This window comes from Ochotona princeps, chromosome 18 (genome assembly GCF_030435755.1).
Source record: "Ochotona princeps isolate mOchPri1 chromosome 18, mOchPri1.hap1, whole genome shotgun sequence".
NCBI classification, from domain to species: Eukaryota; Metazoa; Chordata; class Mammalia; order Lagomorpha; family Ochotonidae; genus Ochotona; species Ochotona princeps.
The window spans coordinates 3,960,832-3,983,159 of NC_080849.1; the positions used below are offsets into that span (position 1 = coordinate 3,960,832).

At 41.5% G+C, this 22,328-nt stretch overlaps 1 protein-coding gene across 2 annotated transcripts in view; it reads left to right on the forward strand.

Annotated features, from left to right (window-relative positions):
* Positions 1–875: 875 nt before the first annotated feature.
* NETO1 (neuropilin and tolloid like 1) overlaps positions 876–22,328 on the forward strand; it is a 97,626-nt gene continuing 76,173 nt past the window's right edge. Inside the window, exons 1-5 of one of the 2 annotated variants that reach the window (XM_058677023.1) lie at positions 876–1,167; positions 2,942–2,995; positions 3,229–3,366; positions 11,868–12,116; positions 12,320–12,448. In XM_058677023.1, coding sequence (XP_058533006.1) covers positions 1,140–1,167; positions 2,942–2,995; positions 3,229–3,366; positions 11,868–12,116; positions 12,320–12,330 — 480 coding nt within the window. In that variant the 5' untranslated portion in view covers positions 876–1,139 and the 3' untranslated portion in view covers positions 12,331–12,448. Of the gene's footprint in view, positions 1,168–2,941; positions 2,996–3,228; positions 3,367–11,867; positions 12,117–12,319; positions 12,449–22,328 lie in introns of those variants that run through there. The other variant, XM_004579434.4, reaches the window with a different exon arrangement.

Below are 22,328 nucleotides of genomic sequence, written 5' to 3' on the forward strand. Positions count from 1 at the left end.
CCCTAGAAGGGATCTCCGCAGGATTCTTCTCCTCTGCCCCTTTCCCGGCCGGAGGGTCCAGCTCTCGCCTTCACTGCCCGTCTCCGGCCCCTTTCTGGGGACCGACCCGTTGCTGGCTGCCAGCGCGGGCCTCCCCCTCCCCCGCCCCCGGGACCCAGGCGGCTGTGATTGTCCCTGCGGCCACCTCCAAGGCGTTTTCTGCCGGGCACCAGCCCAGCAGGGGGCTGGCCACTAGGACATGCCCGGTGTCACACGGGCACGGGGCTCACCGGAAGATCCCACCGCTTGGGGCAGGGGCTGAGGCTCCCCCACCCGCCCCACTGTCATCCAGTAACTCTGCCATCTTCCTGCTGCCTCCGCCCCCACCGGTCCCCGCCCCGTTGGCCAGCGCGCTCCCCTCCGCCACTCGCGAGCCCTCCTCCCAGACGCCCACCCGCGCGCTCCGCTTTCCGCAAGATCGCAGAGGTGGCGCGGAGCCCGGCGAGCCCATGACGGACCCCTTCCCCCGGTCTTCGATGCCTCAGCGGAAGATCCCCAAGGGCTGGCCAGAGGACGGCTGCTGCTGGACACCCTGCCCGCGAGGCCGCTGCGACCTGCAGCTCGGCGTGGACGCAACTGGCGACTGAGCGAGCGCCAGCCGTCGCGGCCGTCGGTCCGGAGTGGCTCCACGCCGCGGCGCCTGCAGCCCGGCCCCGGCCCCGGCTCCGGCTCGGGGCGCCCGGGCGCTCTCCCCGCTCCCGCCGCCGCCCGCGCGCCGCCTGCCCGCCGCGCCCTGCTGACAGCTGCGGCGGCGGCGGCGGCGATGCCAGGGAGCAGGGCGCAGCCCGCGGCCGCGCTCAAGGTGGCGGCCGGCGCCCGGGAGTGATGCGAGCGCCATGGCGAGGCTGCTGGCTTCGCGGCGGTGAGCGAGGAGCGAGCGCGGCGAGCGCGAGCCCGGGCGCAGGGCCACTCCTTCGGGTCTGGCTGCCCTGTGGGCTCGGCTCTCCTTCTTCCCCTCCCTCTCTCTCTGCCCCTTTGATTTTCTTCTCGATTTGCGTCTTCACCATCTTCGGACTTCATCCTCTGGCCGCACCACTGCGAGTACCCCCGTCTCTAAATGGAAGTAGTGGAGCTCGGAGCCTCTGGTGTAAGGCACAGACATGATCCATGGACGCAGTTTGTTTCCCAGTGAGTACCTTTCCCGCCGCGCGGTTCGGCGGGCCCTGGAGCCCCGTGCAGGGAACCCGCAGTCCCCGGGAGTCTCGGGCATGTGCAAACTTTCTGCGTGGCAGCCACCCAGGACGCGGCGTGGGGGCCGCTCGACCTCTGAGTGTGCGGGAGAGGGGGGCAGCCTTTACTGGGGAGTACCACCCTTCACTCCGAGGGATGTGCAGGTTCCGAACCCCCAGAAGTGCACAAGAGGGAAGCAGGACCTTGACTTTGTGGGATAGGGAGAGGCTCCTTCTTTCAGGGGTTCCCACATCACTAGGGGCACTAAGGTGCCCCGGGCCAGGTGTCGCCCAGGGCGAGCGCCAGCCTCAACGGAGCTCTGGCGCCAGGGACCTGGATCGTGGCGTGGCAGCACGAAAACGTGTGCGGAGCGGAGGTGGGAAGGCTCCGGGTAAAAGGAGACATAAGAAAACGTGGGGTGGAGATTTCCAGTGAGCCTTTGGTGTTAATCCTGTGCCACGCAATTCAGACACTGGCTTCCCATGAGTTCAGCGCGGTGCATGCTTCAGAAAGTGATTCCAAGCAACACAGGAAAGGCAGTCAAAACCCCACCGACTGGTGTGTGTGTGTGTGTGTGTGTGTGTGTGTGTGTGTGTGAGAGAGAGAGAGAGAGAGAGAGAGAGAGAGAGAGAGAGAGAGAGAGAGAGAATATGAATCATGGCAAGTTGAAACACACTGCTTACAAGCACACTCAGAGTAACCACCACCAATGTTTGAAAGATGGAAGTAGGTGACCTGGCGGAGTGTAAAGTAATGCTGTGTACACTTTCTCTAATCATTGGTAGGGGGCCCCGATCCTTGCCCACAGCACTGGGAAGCAGAAATACACGAAAGGCAGGACATAGACACCACATGTAATTGTGTAATTGTTCACTACGGTACCTTTTAATAAATCAAAGATGAGAAGCAGAGGTGGTGAGGACGAGGTGCTTTTGCTCCTGGCTGGCTTGCTGTAGGTTTGGTCAAGGGGCTGAACGAAGGCAGACCTTGGTAGGAATGTGGAGGCCGCTGTTAGAATGCACTGTGGATGGGCTGTTCAGTTACAGACCAGAAACTCTTTGATCTTGAAAAACTGACTCCTTCACCTGCCAGTAGAAATCACCTTTTTCAAAACACTAATCTCTTTCTGGAAAACTTGAAGCACCAAAGCAAATTGAACGTTGGGAGAGATGGATTTTACAATTAGCAAGTGCTGAGGAATGGTGACATTTTGTACAGAGCCTTTGGAGACATTTCTTCAAGCTACTGAATTCAAGCCATAGGGATTCGTTCTGCTCTCTTGTTTCCTTCCTCCATATCCTATGGGATTTTCCTAGTGTTTTCCAAAACACAGCAAGTTTGGCATCCTTGGGTTGGGATCCTATTGCGCTCCCATGACTCTTGCTTTTCCTGTTTTATGGCCAATCCTGTGCCTTAGGGAAGCAGGCTGGCAAAGCCATTCCCCAGGGTGACTTAGAGTGGGCCCTGACACCCCAGCTTGCCTCTGAGTCAGGGAGCATTTGTCTTAGAAGTTTGTGTATCTTCTTTTCTCAACCTGCTTTACTTCCTTAAGGAATTTTTAAGTTCTTCTAATTTGTATGTTTTTATTCTGTTTTTTCCAAGTTGTGAGTTAGTGTGCAACAGTTGAGAGTGGTAAAACTTATGTACTCTGGTATCAGTTTTAAGTTATTGTGTTTTTACAAGACTTGATCATTTGTTGTATACTGTCTCTAATTTTTCCTTTCTGTTTCAGTTGTAGCAAGTTTAATCATCCTCCATTTGTCTGGGGCAACCAAGAAAGGAACAGGTGTGTTTCTTTGGAAAATGCCGGTAGAAGTCCCCTAATTATTTTAGATTTTACTATTTCCCAATAATTTTAACATTCCAGAAAGTCTGAGCATTTCATAGTATGTGTAATTGATAGGTTTTAAGCAAGACAACATTTAGAAATTAATTTACTAATGAATATTCTAATAATGTGCTTTATATTTAATATTGTAAAAATTATTCATTCATTTATTTATTTACTTATTTTTGCAGAAAAGCAAACCACTTCAGAAACACAGAAGTCGGTACAGTGTGGAACTTGGACCAAACATGCAGATGGAGGTATCTTTACCTCCCCCAATTACCCTAGCAAGTACCCCCCAGACCGCGAGTGCATCTACATCATAGAAGGTGAGGCTCCCTCTTAGCAAGCATATGCCAAGTATAGAGTCCAACTTCTTATAGTCCAGTCAAGTCCAACTACTTATTGGGGAGACACTCTCTGGTCTGAGGGCAGAGCCAGCAGAGTATCATCCCGATCAAATAAAAGCACTAACATATTATCAGCAACAATTAACATCGTTATGGAATTGATTGACATGGTATTGAGCAGCCAATATGTTAAAAATAAATGCGATTTCTTAACCCCATTCTGTGACCTAAGAGGGAATCTCAACTGAACTTGAACTATGGTTACGCAACAAGGTGGAGGAACCCACCATGGGGGGAGGGTGTGCGGAGGTGTGGGGAGAATCCCAGTTCCTATGAAATTACAACATAATGTAATTCATGAATAAATACAAGATGGAAACAATGTGGACATAATAGTATTACCCACTTCCCTATCCCCCTGAACCTTTTTTTTTTCTTTTCTTTTTCTTTCTTTAACTGTAATTAACTATGTAAAGATTGTCAACAACACAATAAAATAGATTATAAAAAAAAAAAAAAAAAAAAAAAAAAAAGGCAGTCAAGAAGGAAAAAAAAAAAAAGCAGGTGAGGCCAGCTCCTCCGGGACCCGGATGGGGGTGTGCAGACAGACACCACACACATTGACTGTGGCGCTTCCGCACATCAGAATCTCTGGAGACAAACAGCTGTTAAAGATGGATGAATACTTGCTGGTAGTATTAATAAAGGGCTAAGACAAAAAAATTCTGAGAAACGAAAATAAATCCACAATTTGCCGCTTGTAACAATTGACTAGGTAACTTGGTGTTATGAAGTAATAGAGTGAATTGGGTAGCTAGCATGTCATTCCCCAATGTATAACCGTTTGAGAAGATGACCTGTTAATCAGTTTAGCAAATATTAGAACAGCCTACACATTTTTTCATTTTTCTAGAATATTATAAAATACAAAACAATGTTACAATTGCATGTATAAATTGTGTTTTCAAAACACTAATCTGATTGATAGGCATTTTAACAAGAGATGTCATCATATTTTACAATTTTATTTATTTACTTATTTATTTACTTCTTTTTAAAATTATCATTATCATTTTATGATACAGTTCCACGGGCCCTGGGATTTCCCTTCCCCCTTCCCCAAGTCCACTCACCACCCCTCCAACTTTAAAAATTTATTTTTAAGTGGAAGAGAGAGACTGCCTCTGTCTAGTGAGAGAAAGAGATGAACTCTCCAAGTGGCACAGTGGCAGCAAAGGCAAGGACTGAGCCTATCCCAGTGTTAGAGAATTTATAAACAACCAGTTCCAATCTGCCATGTGAGTTGCAGAACCCAATATTTGAGTGATTTCCTTCCAGGGTCGGCAATGATAAGAATCTGGAGTTAGGAGCCAGAGATAGGAATTTGAACCAAGGACACCTTTTCATCAGGACATCTTAACTCTTGGGGTAAATGTCCCTTCCCTTGCAATATTGTCACATTTTCTTACTTAAAAAGAAAGTAACAGAGACATAATAATGTATGTATTGATAGCATATGATATGATATTTCGATATACACATTATAAAATGCCCAAACAGGGTAAATATACTTAACCTTTGAGCAGATAGTGTTGCTTTTAAAGCCAAGGTCAGAATTCTGAATGGTGGCGTTTTCTTTCTTTACTTGCATGCCAAAACTCAGTGTTCACTTCTCAGTGAACGGTCTCATTTTCACTGACATTACGAACACCTCTCAACTAAGTACAACTTGTTCAAATGCATGAACAGTTTGGGGCCAGAATTATGGGATAGTAGCCATTTTTAAAGCCATCATCTCATATTCGAGTTCTGGTTTGAGTCCCATCTCCTCTGCTTTCCTTCTGGATCTATGCTGATGCGCTTGGATGGTATCAGATGTTCATCCAAGTACGTGTGGCCTGCTCACCCATGTAGAACCCCCCAATGGAACTCTGAGCTCCTGGCTTTGGCGTGACCCGGACCCAGCCGTCAGCTAAGAAAACTGATAGGTGGAAGCCCTCTCTTTTGTATCTCTCTGTACTTTCTCAGTCTCTGACACTCTGCCATCCAAGTGATAGAAGTGTTTAATTTTTTAGGTGATATTACCTAATATCCTAAAACTTCTAGCCCTCATCATCCACCTTCCCCTATCCCAACACACACCCATATACACGCACATGCTCACATGCAAAGGGCTGTGTTCGTGTAAAAGGCATGCACTCAATACCTACTTATAAATCAGAGATGCTCATTGTACAGATGTTTCAAATGAGCAAACTTTCCATGGAGACATACTTCTTTTCTTTCTACCATTTCTGAGGCAGGCATCTCTCTGCTCCCTTTGTGCAGAAACAAAGATACCCCAAGCTACAAGGAAGAACAGTAAGCTCTAAAATTAGCCAAGTTTAGTATAAGCACTGGGATCCGACAACTTTACTTTCTTTTATGATTAATAGCAAAAGGTATTGAAAAATGGAGATTATGGACTGAAATTGTTTTTTTTTCTCTTATTGAGTCAATATTTTATAAATATGTTAATTATATATGTTCTATTTAATATGCTATGAATTTTGTAAGAACTTACATATATTGAAGCTTTTAATCATACGAATGTGTATTTTTGTTGTCCCCATTTTTCAGATAAGTGAACTGAGACAGAAAGGATAGTTGTCATTTTTAAAACCATGTAATAAAACTTATGTTTGGAACAATGATATTATAAAAAATCTGAAGCTATAAAAATGAACAAAATTTGCTAATTCCAGTTTTCCTATTTCAAAGATCAACTCAGAAGTATTTTCGTATTTTTGATTTAAAAATCATTGCTAAGCTTTCTTTTTAATATTACATACATGAGCTCATTAATCCATCAGAAACCAAAACTAATATGGAGAAATAAATAGAACCTTCCTTTATTACAATCTCGGATTTTTACTCTTTTTGAAATATATGAGGCTTTTCTTGTCACTCATTTATTCAATGGACTGATGCCGAACAACCCCAAGAAGCACCTGCTCTTCCAGATGGAATATAAGACACAAATCCAGCAGACATGACGCTGCCCTGAGGCTGTTGTCTATACAGTGTGGTCTGGGAGTTCTTCCCCTTCAGCAAACCATCTAAGGTGATGCCAGGACAAAGCCAGAATGGCTGAAGTAGACAGAAGGCAAAGAAGAGTCTAGGAACAGGGAAACCCACCTTGCTCGTTTTTCTGGAGGTTACTGTCCTCCTCACAGACTCAGGCGAAACTTCAGAGATTGGTGGGCCCAGATGTTGCCTGAGGGTTAACCTGCTGCAGAGAGCAGCAGGAATTAGTCTCAGATGCAGAAACTCTGGTGTTCCATCTGTCCCTTCCAGGAGAGTTTGGTATGATGGTACATTCAATGTTGTATCATTCAAAAGTTTGAGTAGAGAAGTAATGTGAAGTTTCTATGTGGAAACCACTAAAGAAAAATAGTGTAACTTAAGAAACTGTTGAAAAATATTAAATATATCCTTTTAATAATTATACTGAATAATTGATGTTGGTAGTGGGATAAAGAGTAGAAATGAGGCATGTTTGGAAAGCTCATGCGTGGATGGTGGGAATGAGAATTAGAGTCCCAGGGCTTTTCTGAGGTTTTTCTCAGAACGCAGGTGCAGAGAGAGGGTTTAAAGAAAAATAATGTGTTCAATTTTAGTGTTTATGTTGATGTCTCATGTAGAAAATGGATAATTTTCAGTGGAGAGATCTGTACTAAAGTTACTATCTCATATTCATAAGTAGAGAGATTGTTGTTGAAATCATTAGAGAATATTTAGGGTACTGTTTTTCAGCTCTTAAAAAGAATAGACACCTGGGCATGTCCCCTGGAATTCTTGTTTAACTAATCTTTGAGCATCAGCCATCACCGTAAGTCTTCCCTTGGAAAATATTGGCACACAGGCTGATTGGAGTACAAGTGTGGGAGTGGAGACGTAAAATAGATTTCTGGAAAATCTGTAAAGAGCATGTAGAGTTAAATAAGAGCAACAGACTGATAAGGAGCCTCCCAGGAGCTGAGAAAGAGGTGAGGCAAGGGGTCTCATAGCACCAGAGAGGTGGAGTAGCATTCTAGAATGTTCTGAGATCTCAACTCATATTTGTTTGCTTGTTTTGTTGTGTCTGGGGGGAGGAGAGTTGAGTGGACATTTGGGAACAGCAGTATCCATAGTGAAAAACAATATCTCTTTTCTTGCCTTTTAAACAGAAATATGTATTCATTTACTTATTTTAAGGACAGTTAGAGAGGGAAAGAGAAAAAGAAACACACACAGAGAAAAAGAGCGCTTGGATCTGTTGATTTTCACCCCATTTGACCACAACGGCCAAGACTGGGCCAGACTGAAACCAGGATCCTGGAATCGTTCGAGTCTCACATGAGGGTTCTGGGGCCCAATATATGAGCTATGTTCTGTTGCTTTCCCAGGTGCCCTGGCAGGGAGCTGCACCAGAACTGGGACAGGAGGGGCAGGAAGCAGCAACCATACAGGGTACTGACATTCCAAGTGACAGGCTGACCTGCCTTACAATGCTGTTGTCCTCTTTCTTTCTTTCTCTCTTTCTCTTTCTTTCTTTCTTTCTTTCTTTCTTTCTTTCTTTCTTTCTTTCTTTCTTTCTTTCTTTCTTTCTTTCTTTCTTTCTTTCCTTTCTTTCTTTCTTTCTCTTTCTTTCTTTCTTTCTTTCTTTCTTTCTTTCTTTCTTTCTTTCTTTCTTTTCTTCTTAAACAGGTCAAATTATCTCTATTCATTTCTACAAAGTGTGGCCATCTTGTAGAATATTATGAATTTTAAATATAAGAAAAGAGGACTAGACCAGCACTCAGTGTCTTGCTGGGGTGGAGAATCCAGAGGGGTTTCGGAGATTCTTGAGCAGTCTCAGCTGGGTTTCAGTCTCCCTCACACTGAATCTGTGTCTCTGTGAGTGATTCACATGGATGCGCTCCTAGCTCAAAACCAGTCTGAAGATTCTCCAAGAGACTGAGACGCGCACAGAATTACCAAAAATTGTGGCTGAAGATAGTGAAGAGGAAATGCTAAAATGGAATGCAGCGGTGAGCTGAGAGATTTGAAGGCAAGGAAAATCTGAGCGTATGGAGTCAGATGCAGATAGTTTAAAACAGTTCGCTTGTATCACATCAACACTTCTTACCTACAACTAAAACTATACAATGTGTTTATTTTTAAGTTACATGACCACCTCCTAAAATTCAGATTGTATAGATTTCACATGTGATTTTTTTTATTGATTACATTGCATTATGTGACACAGTTTTATAGGCACTGGGATTCCCCCCGACTCCCCGCATGGTGGATTCCTCCACCTTGTTGCATTACCACAGTTCAAATTCAGTTGAGATTCTTTCATTGCAACCAGGCATAAAGTCCAACGGTTTCTTGGGGACACCATCTCTGGTCTGAAGGTAGAGCCGGCAGAGTATCATCCCGATCAATTAAAACCCTCGACATTACATCAGTAACAATTCATAACGTTATGGAATTAGTTGACATGGTATTGAGTAACCAATATGTTAAGAGCAAAAGAAAAAAAAAGAATGTAAATTCTGAACCACATCCTGTGAGTTCTACATTGACATTTCAATGATTAGTTCATATACAGCTGGGTTCTGTGCACCTTAAAATGGCTATAGATTACTATTCAGCTGTCTCATGTCTATTTTAATTTTAGTATTTAGCAGTTTATAGCATTGAAGCATGATTTTGCTGAACCTGGCTGTTTTTTGGGTAGTCTGACTCTATAACTCTAACAAGACATATGTCAACAGTTTAGGTGAACAGTTTTAGGAGGGGTGTGCAGAGAAATCTTCAATACCCCAGTGAGGAGTAACTAATCTTTGTGTCCAACCCAGTGAGTTATAAGTGCATCCCCGCTGACCGGTTCCTGTCCGTTTCTAAGCTTTTCTTGTTGTTCTCTGTCTATCTATTCTAGTTTTTCTGTTTATTTGCTTGTTTGTTTCGAGGGGTTTCTGGAGTGATCCTGATGGTCATTGCCAGAGAGAGGGTGGGGACCCAAAGTCAGAACCAGGCAAGGACCAGAGAAAGCTCCTATCCCTAGTCCCGAAGGAAGTTTATTGTTCTTCTGTTTCTGTGGAACGCTCAGTGCTCCTGGTTGTCCTTCTGATGACCTTGGATCCTGCAAAGCAGGATTTGGACTTCTTCCATCCCATTTGGTAGATCCAAATGGGGGTGGGTGACCTCAGAGTTCTTAGCCTCTGAAGGCACTCCAATTCCCCGTGGTCTCCTTGGCAGTGGGGATGTAGTCCTCGGTGCTCGTACTGATAGTCCTTGGTGAGGATCTGGGGGTCTTCAGGGTTGGGATACAAGCCTCCTGTTCACCTGCTCCACTCTGGGGTCTCCCTCCTGCTCTGTGCATATGACCTCCTGTTAAGAGGTTGTTAGGATCGTTCCTGATTCACCCCATATGCCTTTGTAGTTTTACTATTGTCTAATGCTGATTTGAGTCTGTTGTCTTTGAGTTACCAGTTATGATCCTGATAGGTTATACTGAATTTGTACAGTTAATTCAATCATAATCAATAAAGAAAATGAATCCCCCATACAGCATGTGGACTACTAAAAGCCATAAAAACTTCATGTTCTCTGAAAAAAAATTGTTTAAAGGTTTGTTTATCCATATTGGAAAGAATTTGAGTGTCGATGAAGCTGAAAGTAAGCATGAATGAATGTATGACAATGGACAGCTATTTCCTAGGGGAAATAAATGGGTATATCTAGAGTCCTAATAGATAAAGATTCTAAGAAATTGGCACGTTGATTTGTCTTTTCCTGGCTGCACATTGTTTATATCTAAAATGATTGTCAAATAATCTAAAAGAGTTTGTTTACTCACAAAACATATGCAAGCTTCTGAAAGACAAGATAATTAAGCATATGCAATTTTATATTATAGGATGATAATAATTTTAAATGGTGCCCAATGCTAATGGAAAGGGGTCCAGTCCTGAAGTATTTGACTATTTGTAGTCCAGGACTTGAGGAATGAACATGGTTTTCTCAGTTGATTTTAGCACATGTTTCCTATTTGCAGATTTCAAAAATTCTTCAAAGCTCCCTTAGTTCTGTCATTACATTGTTGCCATTTGTTTTATATACTAATTTGAGATAAAAGTACATGTAATTTTCTTGCAACGATTATAAACACCTCTCTTGAATCTCCCATAATTTGGAACAACTTTGGAAATTAGATAAAGTTCAAAAAGCTGTCTTTCAACATAAATTGAGATTTAATATGCTGATCCAAAATTTTAAATCCCAAAAGTACAAATACTGTAGATTATTGTATGAATCTTTTGATATCCAAGTCATTCATTTTTCTTTTCTGAATACATTTTTATATCCATGCATGCAGGGATTTAACTTGTAGGCCCTCAGTGGTTGGTGCTATTACTATATATTTATGAACAAATAGAGCATGGATGGCTGGGTGCTGCTTTTAGAAGTCTTAGCTTTATACTTGCTAGAGGAATTTAATCCTGGGGACGGTCAAGAAGGTGATGGAGCACTGAGAGGGCACCAGGTCAGTGCTGCTTCCCAACGTGCAGGAATGACTGGGGGCTGACCATTCAACAAACAGCTTGACCTTCTGAAGTACCGTGCCTGATGGAAGCCTGGTGTGCTAGATTTTTTTTTTTTTTTTTTGACTGTTTGGTACAGGGCAAGTGAAGGATGGAAAGTCATGTAGTAATGCATTCACAAGACAAAATTTAGCCTTGTTCGAGAGCTGTAAAAACATTTATGGAGATATGATTTATGAGATGTGAGTCTGGTCTCTTATGGGTAGATGTAAGAAGGAGGCTTACTTTAAGAGACATTTTCCTAGAGATGCAGGAGTTAAATTGCAGCTGTTCATGAGAGCAGTGAACTACACAAACACTTGAAAGAACATAATGTCTTAGAAAACAGGGAGTCTTTGGTGTGACATGAGGTGACAAGATCCTGGAAGTAGACTATTCTAGAAGATGCTGTGTGTTGAGTACACTGCTCATTGTTGGTAGCTGTTAGAAAGCCTTTGAAGAATGTAATCTTAGAGTGATCAGATTTTTGTGTTTCTACATTTGTATATGCATTTGAGTCTAATCAAAATATTGCACCCAATCTACTTGAATGGTTGTATAACTGTACTGAATAATTTTCAAGTGGTTTCTTGCCTTAAACTTGAGAACTTGAGAAAATGCTGCAAAAGAGAACAATTTGGGTTAAATATTAGATTAAGTTATAGCAGAATAATATATTGAGTAATATTTTCACTTTTAAAACTATCATTTAGGAATTTCAGTAAAAATATTATCTTCAGAATACTAAAAATTACATATTTCATCTTCATTATCTGGCAAATATTTTGTAAAGATTGATAGAAGATACATCTATAAGCAACATAATAGAAAAAAAATAACCTCAGGATTTACAAAAGGCCTCATAACTGTGATCTTTCCTTTTGACAGCTTCTCCAAGACAGTGCATTGAACTTTACTTTGATGAGAAATACTCTATTGAGCCGTCTTGGGAGTGCAAATTTGATCATATTGAAGTTCGAGATGGACCGTTTGGCTTTTCTCCGATAATTGGACGTTTCTGTGGACAACAAAATCCACCTGTAATAAAATCCAGTGGACGATTTCTATGGATTAAATTTTTTGCGGATGGAGAGCTGGAATCTATGGGATTTTCAGCTCGATACAATTTCACACCTGGTAAGTGGAGGTTTTTTAAAAAACCATCTTTTTATCTCTTTAATTTCTGTGTTCATAGTGCAAAACCTTTTGTAATTCAACATTATAATTTCTCAAAGAAGTTTTCAGTTCTATTTAAAACTAAACCTACAATGTTCTCTATTTTCACTTCATAAATTCTGAAAGGAAAATAAAATTTTCTTGAAACTTCTCCTATACTATAGGAAAAGCATAGTGACTCAGGAATTTTAAATGATCACCAACAACACAATTAATTAAATGGACCTCTGTTGTGCTGACATGCGTAATTTGAGAAACGATCTGCAAGAAGAAGCGTAATTCTACATGGATCCCAGTAAAATGTATCCATCCAAGTCTATGCACAACTGAACAAAGAGCTGATTTGTTTGAAAATTATGATTTTTAGAGCAAATAGATTCTATTTAAGGCAGTCCAATATCCTCCAGAATGTAAATTCGTAAGAGTTTTTGATGAAAAGAAAATTGAGACCTGTAGGAGCCAAATTTTCATTGAAAGTCTGGCAGACAATTTGTGCAATTATAAGATTATGTAATCGCTGTCGATTTTCTTTTAACCTGCTAATATTAAAAACAATCTGTGGTGGTGACCATCTCACTCTATGAAGAGTTATTATGCATTACAGTAAAACTGCTTACCACACTTTAAATTATAAGAGCACCATGCTCATCACTTGAGATAGAGGAAGTGATTTTTAAACAGAAGAAATGATTTGAGTTTTATAATGCATGCTATCTGTGGCTCTATGTTTTTGAAGTTTTCACTTTTTTTATATACGATGCAATGGGTAATAAGGGAATTTGGAATATCTGCAAAATCTGCTGAAGTTTCTGTTCCGTTTTGCAAAAGTGGACTGCATTGATCATAGAACTGAAATTTTGCAGTGAATATATAATTAATCATGACTTTTATTATCACATTACAGTGTATATTGCATCAAAAACCAACTCTATCATATGTTCTGACCTTAAGGATTAGAAACATGTTCATTTCACAGAGGGTTGTGATTTGAACTCTGTTTTGCAAATATTTGTACCTTACTGAAAGCATACATGTTTCATATGCCATGATTTAACTCATTTGATGGGCTTCAAAGAGCCATGATTGCTGGCCGTAGGTTGTAAAGGGAGATGCATTCCGGTTTCCTTGACTGATTATTGTGTATGGAACCTGGTCTGAGGCTTGCTCATGGCATTCCTTAGGCTTGTGTAAGTTGTATTTGTATTCTGAGTTTGGTGATCATGAGTATAACGTCTAGGATTTAAAGCTGTGACTTCATGAAGAATAGATTGTCAGCTCATAGACTTTATCAACATAACTACCTGTTCCCTGGTTTTTGAGATAAGGATGTATGGTGGTTGTGTTGTATAGCGGGTTTAAAATGGTGCTTTATTTCCTGGGCAGTGTTCTTCACTCCCACTTTCTTTAGAGCGTTCCTCATTGTCATCTGAAAAGCATTGCTTGGAAGAACTGCACCCAAAAGGAATTTGAACTGACTCCATGAAATTAAGATGAGATAATGATCAGTTAAGTTCATCTCCCAGATAAACTCTAGTACAGCCTAAAGGAAAACTTCCACTTGGCTAGGAGAAAACAACAGGCTCATGGAGGCTTGCCTGACACTGTGAGCTCCCAGGTGGGAGTGTGAGCAGAACAGCACTATACATCTTGGTGTGTAAAGAGGCAGCTGAGGGGGCAACTAGGTACTGAAGTTCATAATGTACAGAGAGTTATGAGTGATCTGTCTACAAGAGTTCCAGATTCTGTAGCCAGTGGGCTTTTTGCTATTCTGGTTTAAAGTTGGTTGGACAGTATGCGTCAAGTGATGCCTGGCGACATTCTTCAACTCAGGTTCATGATTCAAGGTATAAAACGTTGCCAAAGTCACCAGGGCATGCAGAGGGATGCATGATGGAGGTGAGGTCTTGCTCTCCAGCCTACCTCAGAGCTAGATTCCAGTGCAGCTGCACGTTGCCTGATCTGGCTTCTAATTGCATGGCTTGCAATTGTTGGGGATAGTCCTTACTACTTTGTCTCTTGCTTATTTGAAGCACAAAATCAGGACAGTAATGACAGTCTCATGCAGTTGTACGAAGGATGGATGGATCAATTTATATTTATGAAGTGTAAGGACTTCTAAGTTCTCAAACGTTGGTAGCTATTATATTTTCTCATAACCTGATCATGTATTCTCTACAAACTAAGCAGGCTGGGACAACAGAAAATGTCCTGGATTATTTTTAAAGTTTTATCTCCTATTTTCTTTAGGAAAGGCTAATGTGTAAATGTTAATAGATATACTGTGTTACTTTTTCTTGTTAGGCCCAAACTTTCAAGTGAGGTTTTAGCTATTTCTGATGGCAATCATATAATAAGTTGACACAGAAAGAGTGGCAAAAGAATAAATGGTTCTTTTAATTTTTAAAGATTTTTTTTATTTCCAGCAGAAATTCATATACACAGAGGAAACTTGGAGAAAGATCTCCTGCTTGCAGGTTCACTCCCCAAGTGGCCACAATAATCAGAGCTGAGCTGATCAAAACCCAGGAGCCAGGAGCATCTTCTGGGTATCCCACACACTTGCAGGGTCCCAAGGCTTTGGGTTGTCCTCTATTGCTTTGCCGGGCCACAAGCAGGGAGCTGGATGGAACGTGGAACAGCACATATGAGATCCCAGCCCATGCAAGGCGAGGACTTTAGCCACTGGGCTATTTTGCTGGGCCCGGTCATTTTAATTTTTAAGAATTGACCATGGTCCAGATTGTGAATACCCATTGTAGAGTTTCAGGAAGTTGATGTTGGTATCAGCACATTAAGGTTTTTTATAGCTCTTAAGGACAAACTACATCTGCCAAGCTCAACCAAGGGAATGCATGATATAGTTACCTCAAGGAAGTTTTTGAGGACCCATCAGTTATTCATTATTATGTACATATATATAAACCACACGCATGCATACATGCATATACATGTTATAGACACTTGAGCATAATATGCACTTGCAAACACATATGTATTTTCAATAAGAATCCTTGGAATTATAAAGCCAAAATTTGTGTCTAAAAAAGTCTGGATTATGATTTGAAAATAGCACAGTGAGTATGGTGTCCAAATAGTAAATCTCATTATTTAATGTGCACAGACCACATCCTTGAGCAACGGGATTTCAAATTTCCCCTACATAACCTGGACTCTTGGGCCTGGTGGTAATTTATGTCTAACCAAGCAAATGCCATGGGTTAGAAATCCCCTCATCTCCAGCTTCCTTCATGGTCGATCAAAACACCAAAATGTATCAACTCGACTCCAGCATTGTTGGTACTTGTCAATATCTGAGGCTCTGAATTTCTTTCAACTTATCTTTTGATAAGCTAGCTTTATAACCCTTGGCTTCTGCTGTTCCTGGTGGCTACACGCATTCCTTCCCAATGACACACACGCAAGGGACCTGGAGGTCGTGTGTGCAGGAAGGGTAGGAAGGAAGAAGTAAAGCAGACGCCGCAGAAGCAGCCTTGGAGCAGACCCTCCCAACTCTCCAGGCACATTTGGTGATTCCTCACTTTGCAGTTCACTGGTGATTATTTTTTTGGACGCCATGTCATTACCCAAGCCCATGGTGCCATGACGGATCATCTAGGGTTATCATGTGTCATGCATGACAAGGATTGTGAGATTGTGGTAGAAATCAGCTGGTTCCATGCTGAGGTCTGCAGAAGGGTGAAGTCCAGAACGCTGGTGGGTGGCCCATGGGCCACACCTGCTTGCTGTCTTCTGAGGCCACCTCGGGGGTACTTGCCATCAGTTCATTAAAACTTGAGGATGATTTAACACATAAAACATCAAAACATACCAAACATTTCAAATGCTCATTAGAATTTCAATATGTTGTTTTCTCCCTTAGAAGTAACTTCATTTTTTAAAAAATAGTCAAGCAGAATTTATTGGAGACAATTGAATAAACAGGATATATTTAGTGATATAAGTTCCTGAAAATACTGGAATAATATATGCCATGCTCAGGGCACTGATTCCTTCAAGTGTGGAGGAGAGAAATGAGGAAGATTTTAGGGAACTAGATGGAAAATGTGTATAAGCTGATTCAGTTTTCATAATGAATGCTTTGATTTTTAAAAAATAATGCTGTCAGTTTGATATTATTTGGCAAAATTAACAATTTAGGATCAACAATGATAAGGAAAGCAATGATGTTGGTAGTTTTGAGTGTCTGAAGAAGGGACATTATTTCATGATAGGCCACATTTTTTGCACTCCAACTAGCAATGCCTTTTGAGCACATGAGAGCAGAGAGTTGCTCAGATTCCTTTAGCGGTAAATGGTATTAAGGCAGGGGGAGGCGTGACTGCACCGGGCAGTGTGCTGCTCCAGTGACGTGCTCATCCCTACGAGAAGAGCAGCACCCAGGCCCTCCCTCCTGGGAAGGTGCCATTTCAGTCTCTTTGGTGAGCCTTGTTCTTTACGTTCTACCAGAGAGAGATATGGGTAACTGTGCAATGGCAACTTCACAGAATCTGTCACTTTTGATGACATGCCCTCCTGTGCTAGTTTTGACACAAAGGTGACCACAGCTTAGCAGAGAGGACTTAACCTGAGAGAACATGCCTCAAGGAACCAAACCAATGAAGCTGTGTTATGCTCTGGCATGGAAGTGAGTGGTTTGCTGGAACGTATAGAAACTTGCAATCCTGATGCTTGCGGGGGAGTTTTCCTCTGAGACGCTGTCTTTAAGGCCTGTCCGCTGAGTTCAGCCCATCTCGCCTCATACTCCATGCTGATTGACTCCAAAACACTGGCAAGAGTCCATTGCACTGTTGTGGTTTGGACTGAGTGTTTTAAAAATGCCCCTCTGCATAGCTAATGACACATAGTGCTTGAACAGAACGTCATCACGACTTTCATGCTGTATCACTGTTAACCCTATGCCTTCTATTTTTCTTGTTTTATCAGCAAAGTAAGCGCATTCCAGGTATTAACTCTTGTTGAAGTTTCTAAAGTTTGTTAACTAGATCATTGGAATTGTGTTACATTCTGCCAACAAATACAACGGATTATTTCTTTCTATTTTTTAATAGATTAGATGGTTTGATTAAGGTTGCTTAAAGATGGACCTTCATTACTTGTTCTTCATGTAACAATGAAAGTTTAAATAGTTTTAGGTCAGTATGTGCTATCTTTTTTATTATATTTACATCATCACCTCAAAATATTTTACTTTAGTCCTGGCAAAGATTGTCAAAGGGAAAATTTAAGCATTGAAATCAGTTTTCTTCTTGAGGTATATTTTTTGAAGAATGAAATTAAAACTTGTGATTCAGAGAAGCAACAGAATTAATTATGAAAGGTGCCCTTCCTCCGATTCTCTCAGCCCAAGACATGGTTGATCTGATCTGTGCAATAGAGGGCTCATGAGGAGGACTGAGAAATACAGATGAATGTGCTGTTTTGTTTAGGTGGGTGTTCAGGAGAGAAGTTGAGAGTAGGAGAGAAAATTTCCAGGATTAGCTCCCATCTGTGCAGAGAATATTGAAAGATTTACAAAGAAGGAAGATTTTTAAGAAGTTTCCTATACAAAAAGAATACCTTCTTCATCATGCTTCTTGAAGAGGCAGGGCCTCGTGTTTAGATGTGTCTGTTCAGTGGCTAATTGCTGGAGTGCATATTGGCAATATGGTAAATACATGATTGGACCACTCAGAGCAACCATGATGCATTTCTGCCTTATTTTCTGCAGATAGAAAGAAGACCTGAGGGTTCATTTCACTTAGCCTTCTAATTTTAGAGACAAAAAAGCTGGAGGTCTGGAGAAAGTAAGTTGCTTGGGTTAATGAGTTCAGAGCAGCTGCTGTCTGGTACTGATCAGGAATGGAACCACTGGGTTGTTCCACCTGCCATGAAGCACTGAGACTCTGGCATTACTTATATCACATATTTCAACCTTCTTGTAGTTATATTGAATTTTTTAAATCAAAGAATAACACTGTATCATCAAGATATTACTGCTAACCAGTATATGAATTTAAAAATCACTTGCTCCATTTGTCTTAAAAATCTTTTAGATACCAGTAACCAACACACTATGGCTTTTTCTTTCCTCTACCTTTCTCAGCCCAGCTTAGTCTCAAGTTTATGATTTATTCATTCTTTTTTTTTTCTTTAAAGATTTATTGTTATTGGAAAGCCGAATATACAGAGAGGAGGAGAGACAGAGAGGAAGATCTTCCATCCGATGTTTCACTCCCCAAGTGAGCTGCAACAGGCCGGTGCTGCGCCGATCCGAAGCTGGGAACCAGGAACCTCTTTCGGGTCTCCCACACGGGTGCAGGGTCCCAAAGCTTTGGACCGTCCTCGACTGCTTTCCCAGGCCACAAGCAGGGAGCTGGATGGGAAGTGGAGCTGCTGGGATTAGAACCGGCGCCCATATGGGATTCCGGGGCTTTCAAGGCGAGGACTTTAGCTGCTAGGCCACGCCGCCGGGCCCTATTCATTCTTAAATATCTGATATTACTGACATTGTCTTCTGTGTAGATAATCATCTCCTTAGTTGAAAAAATGTAGCTCACAAGTCAACCACTTGAGAAATTTTTAATCTGTTTCTCTTAGATCTAGCGCAATGATTCCTTTTCCCTGATGCTTCTCTTCAACTTGCTCTTCACCCACCAATCCTCTGTCCCAGGCTGCTGCAACAGGTGTACACAGCAGGGACCCTCGGTTCAGAGACAGCTGGACTTAGCCTGTACACCGCCAGACACCCTGGTGCAGATCTAGTTATGGGGTAGTGAAGGGCAGACTTGAGTCAGTCATCAGGTCACCTCTTCCTGTCGGATGACCCGCATCTGTCCTTAGCTTAAATTTTCCTTGTAAGAAATGCATAAGAAACTTGGCAAAAATAAAATAAGGAAAAAGTCCACATACTTTGTCTCTTTTTAGCTCTTATGTTTCTGTGTGTCTCTAGTTACCAGGCTTCCTCCTATTTTGGTAGCATCTGCTTATGTTGATACTTTTGATGGACATCTATCCTGTCATTACATTTGCAAAAAATATACTTTTCAAATCATAAGCATCCTTCATATTTTGCAAAAATGATAGCACTATTATCTAGAATTTCTATTCTTTTAAACATTTCATAACAATGTCTGGATAATTAATTAATTAATTAATTATTTTTCACATATTTTATTATTATACCTCAAATACCAGAAATGATAAAAGCAACATACAAAGTAAAATTATAAAGCAGCTTAACACATAAATAAAGATAGAAAGATTCTTGATAAAATGTTGTCAGTCTTGCCTGGCAAAACTTAAAATGATAATACATCAAGACCATATATTTTATTGGATAATTAATTTAAATGTATGGAAACTAAATCAAGGAATTATCAGGAAAGCAATTCACTGTGTCATTTGTCTCATTCACAAAAGTCGTCTACATTAAGATTCGTACACCATTAGAAGCACTTCTGTTTATCTCGTTACTCTCCTTAAAGTACAGACACTGGCGACTTCGAGTCCCATGTGATTGTATTGACTGATTTACTTTCCTCAACAAATATTTAAGGATACACTTCACTAACACTCCAGAAGTACACGTTGGTACAAGATCCTAAAATCCTGTACCGTGAGTTTATAGTATCCTAGAAGACCAACCATGTGTAATAGTTACATGATTCCTCCATGACATAGATGTCTGTGTCATAATTCCTGGAGAGTTTCCATCTGTTGTATTACATGGAAAAAGTACATCTAAGAAAGATATTTTATTAAGGCTGTTGATGAGCTAACTCTGCTATGAGGACATTATTCTGGGTTACCTTCAGAGCCCGCCATCAGCAGCAGCGGCCATCAGGGGTGGAAGAGGAGGCAAAACATCTCAGGGTTACCAGACTTCAGCTACTGTTGCTGGATTTAAAGCTTGAGGAAGAGGCAGTTTCTAGACTGTGGGTGGTTTCTAGGAGGCAAATATAGTGAAGAATCAACTCGCCTTGAGCCTCCGAAAGGAACCAGCCAGATTCAGAACCAGTGATGCTCATGTAGTCTTCTGATCGCCAGAACAATCAGTGGTGTGTTTGTGCTGCGGGAAGCTGGTGACCATGTGGTGGCTTGTTTCAGCAACAATGAAAAATTAAGTAGCTTTTAGTCCCTAAAACTTGTGGACTGCTGTAGGAAAGAGTGGAAAGTTATGTTCATCCACCATAAGAAATAACATTTAAGGATTGGACATTACATTATGTGTAATGTATCAAATGTTTCAAAACTTCATGCAATTTCCCACTATACATGCAGATTTACATGTCATCGTTACACTGTTTAATGAGGAAATCATTTTGGAGGTAGGAAGTTTAGGGAAACCTGTAAGAGTTTTGAAAAATGAGTGGGGATTATGGTAGAGAAAATGCACATATCTTAAAACATGTCTGAATCAACTTAATGGACTAGTTATAGAAATATGAAGGTTAAAATTCTGGATGTTGAGAATGTTTACAACATGAAGGACACGTATTTGAAAACTGAACGAGAGGGAATCCTTGTCGTATTGTGCCTGAAAATCTAGTAAATTCATATTCCTGGAGTCATGTGGAAGAAGAACTTTCCAGCGATGAATGAACTCGGATATTTAAGTTCACTGACAATTTCGGGGCTTTCTGTAACAGATTGAAAAGAAGCATCCTAAACAGAAGGTCTGGCAGCCTCTGTTAATCTCCCATCAAGGTTAAAAAAAAATCAGAGCATTCAGCCTCACTATAAAGGCTCTTTTAGTGGATTGAAGGAGTGGGGTTATCTAGGGAAGACTTTAGAGAAAACTCTTGACACGTGGAGCGAATGTCCTGATGTACCCAGGAGACACATGTCATTCCTGAATGTTACATGAGCAGAAATAGTGCCATCTTGAGCTACAGTGGAAAGAGGGGACAAAATGGAAGAAGTTGCTCTGACACCTTCCTTCAATAAATACAAGCAGGAACGTAACAACTCAGCTGTCATTGCATGCTATCGTTTATGAGCACAGACCATGGATTCCAGGAGGTGGAGCTTTGAGCCTGGAAGGTAGAACAACAACAATGAACACACAAGATAATCCCCAAACCATGAAACCAAGTGGGATTTTTCAGGTGGATTGTAAAGTCAATTTCCCTCCACTTTTCATCTTTTTTGTACAGTAACATCTGTAAATGCTATCCTCAGCCTAGCCCATCATTGTGTTTTAGAGAAGGCAATGTGCTTTTCTTGAATTGTATAAATTAATAGGTGGAGAAAGACTATGTCTTAGAGTGTATTCTATATGGAACTTTTTTCCAGACCTGGTTTAGGATATTTAAATGCTGAGATGTAGAACGTTTGATTTGATACTCCAGTGAGTTGAGACTTTCAGGCTGCTTAACATGAGGCAAATGTAGTTTTCATGAGGCATGGTGTGGATTTTTGCAGCCAGAGGTGGGGCTGTGGTAGGAAGAGTGACTATATGCAATGATGCCTGGATCCTATGTGCGGAAGCTGTGGAGATGCTACTTTGAAGGGCAAGGGGAAGTAGTGTTGTTGGGGCTGGATTTAAGGCTGTTAATCAGGAGAGATGCCAAAGTAAGCAGGCACAAACATTGTGGGACCTGGTTAACGCTGCTGCCTGGCACGGCCACATTTCTGTTTGAGTACCTATGGTTGGGTCGTGCCTCCAAGCTCCCTAGCCAGTTTCCTGCCAAATGCACCTGGGAGATAGCAGATGTCAGTTTAAGTGCTTGCGTCACTGTCTTCCATGTGGGAGAACCAGATGGAGTTCCTGGTTCCTGACTTCAGTCTGGCTCAACACTAGTGTTTGGGGGAGTTGGATGAATGAGAAGCAACATATATCCCTCTCCCTTGCTTTCATATTTATGTAACTGAATTAATATACATTATAAAAGGGGAGAGCATCTTGGACTATGTAGGAGAGACCAATGCAATCATAAAGATTTTTAGATTTTGGGTAGGCAGACAGCTGAGGGTCAGAATCACACAGTGTGAGAAGTAGCAGGTGAACATCAGCAGGTTCAGAGACACAAGGGTCTGTGATTGTTAGCAGGTGCTTGAAGCCTGGATATACAAAGGGGAGATTCTCTCGTATAGCCTCCAGAAAAGTGCATGACTCTGCTAACATCTGGATTTTAATTCAAAGAGAAACATTGTACACTTCTGAGCTGTGAA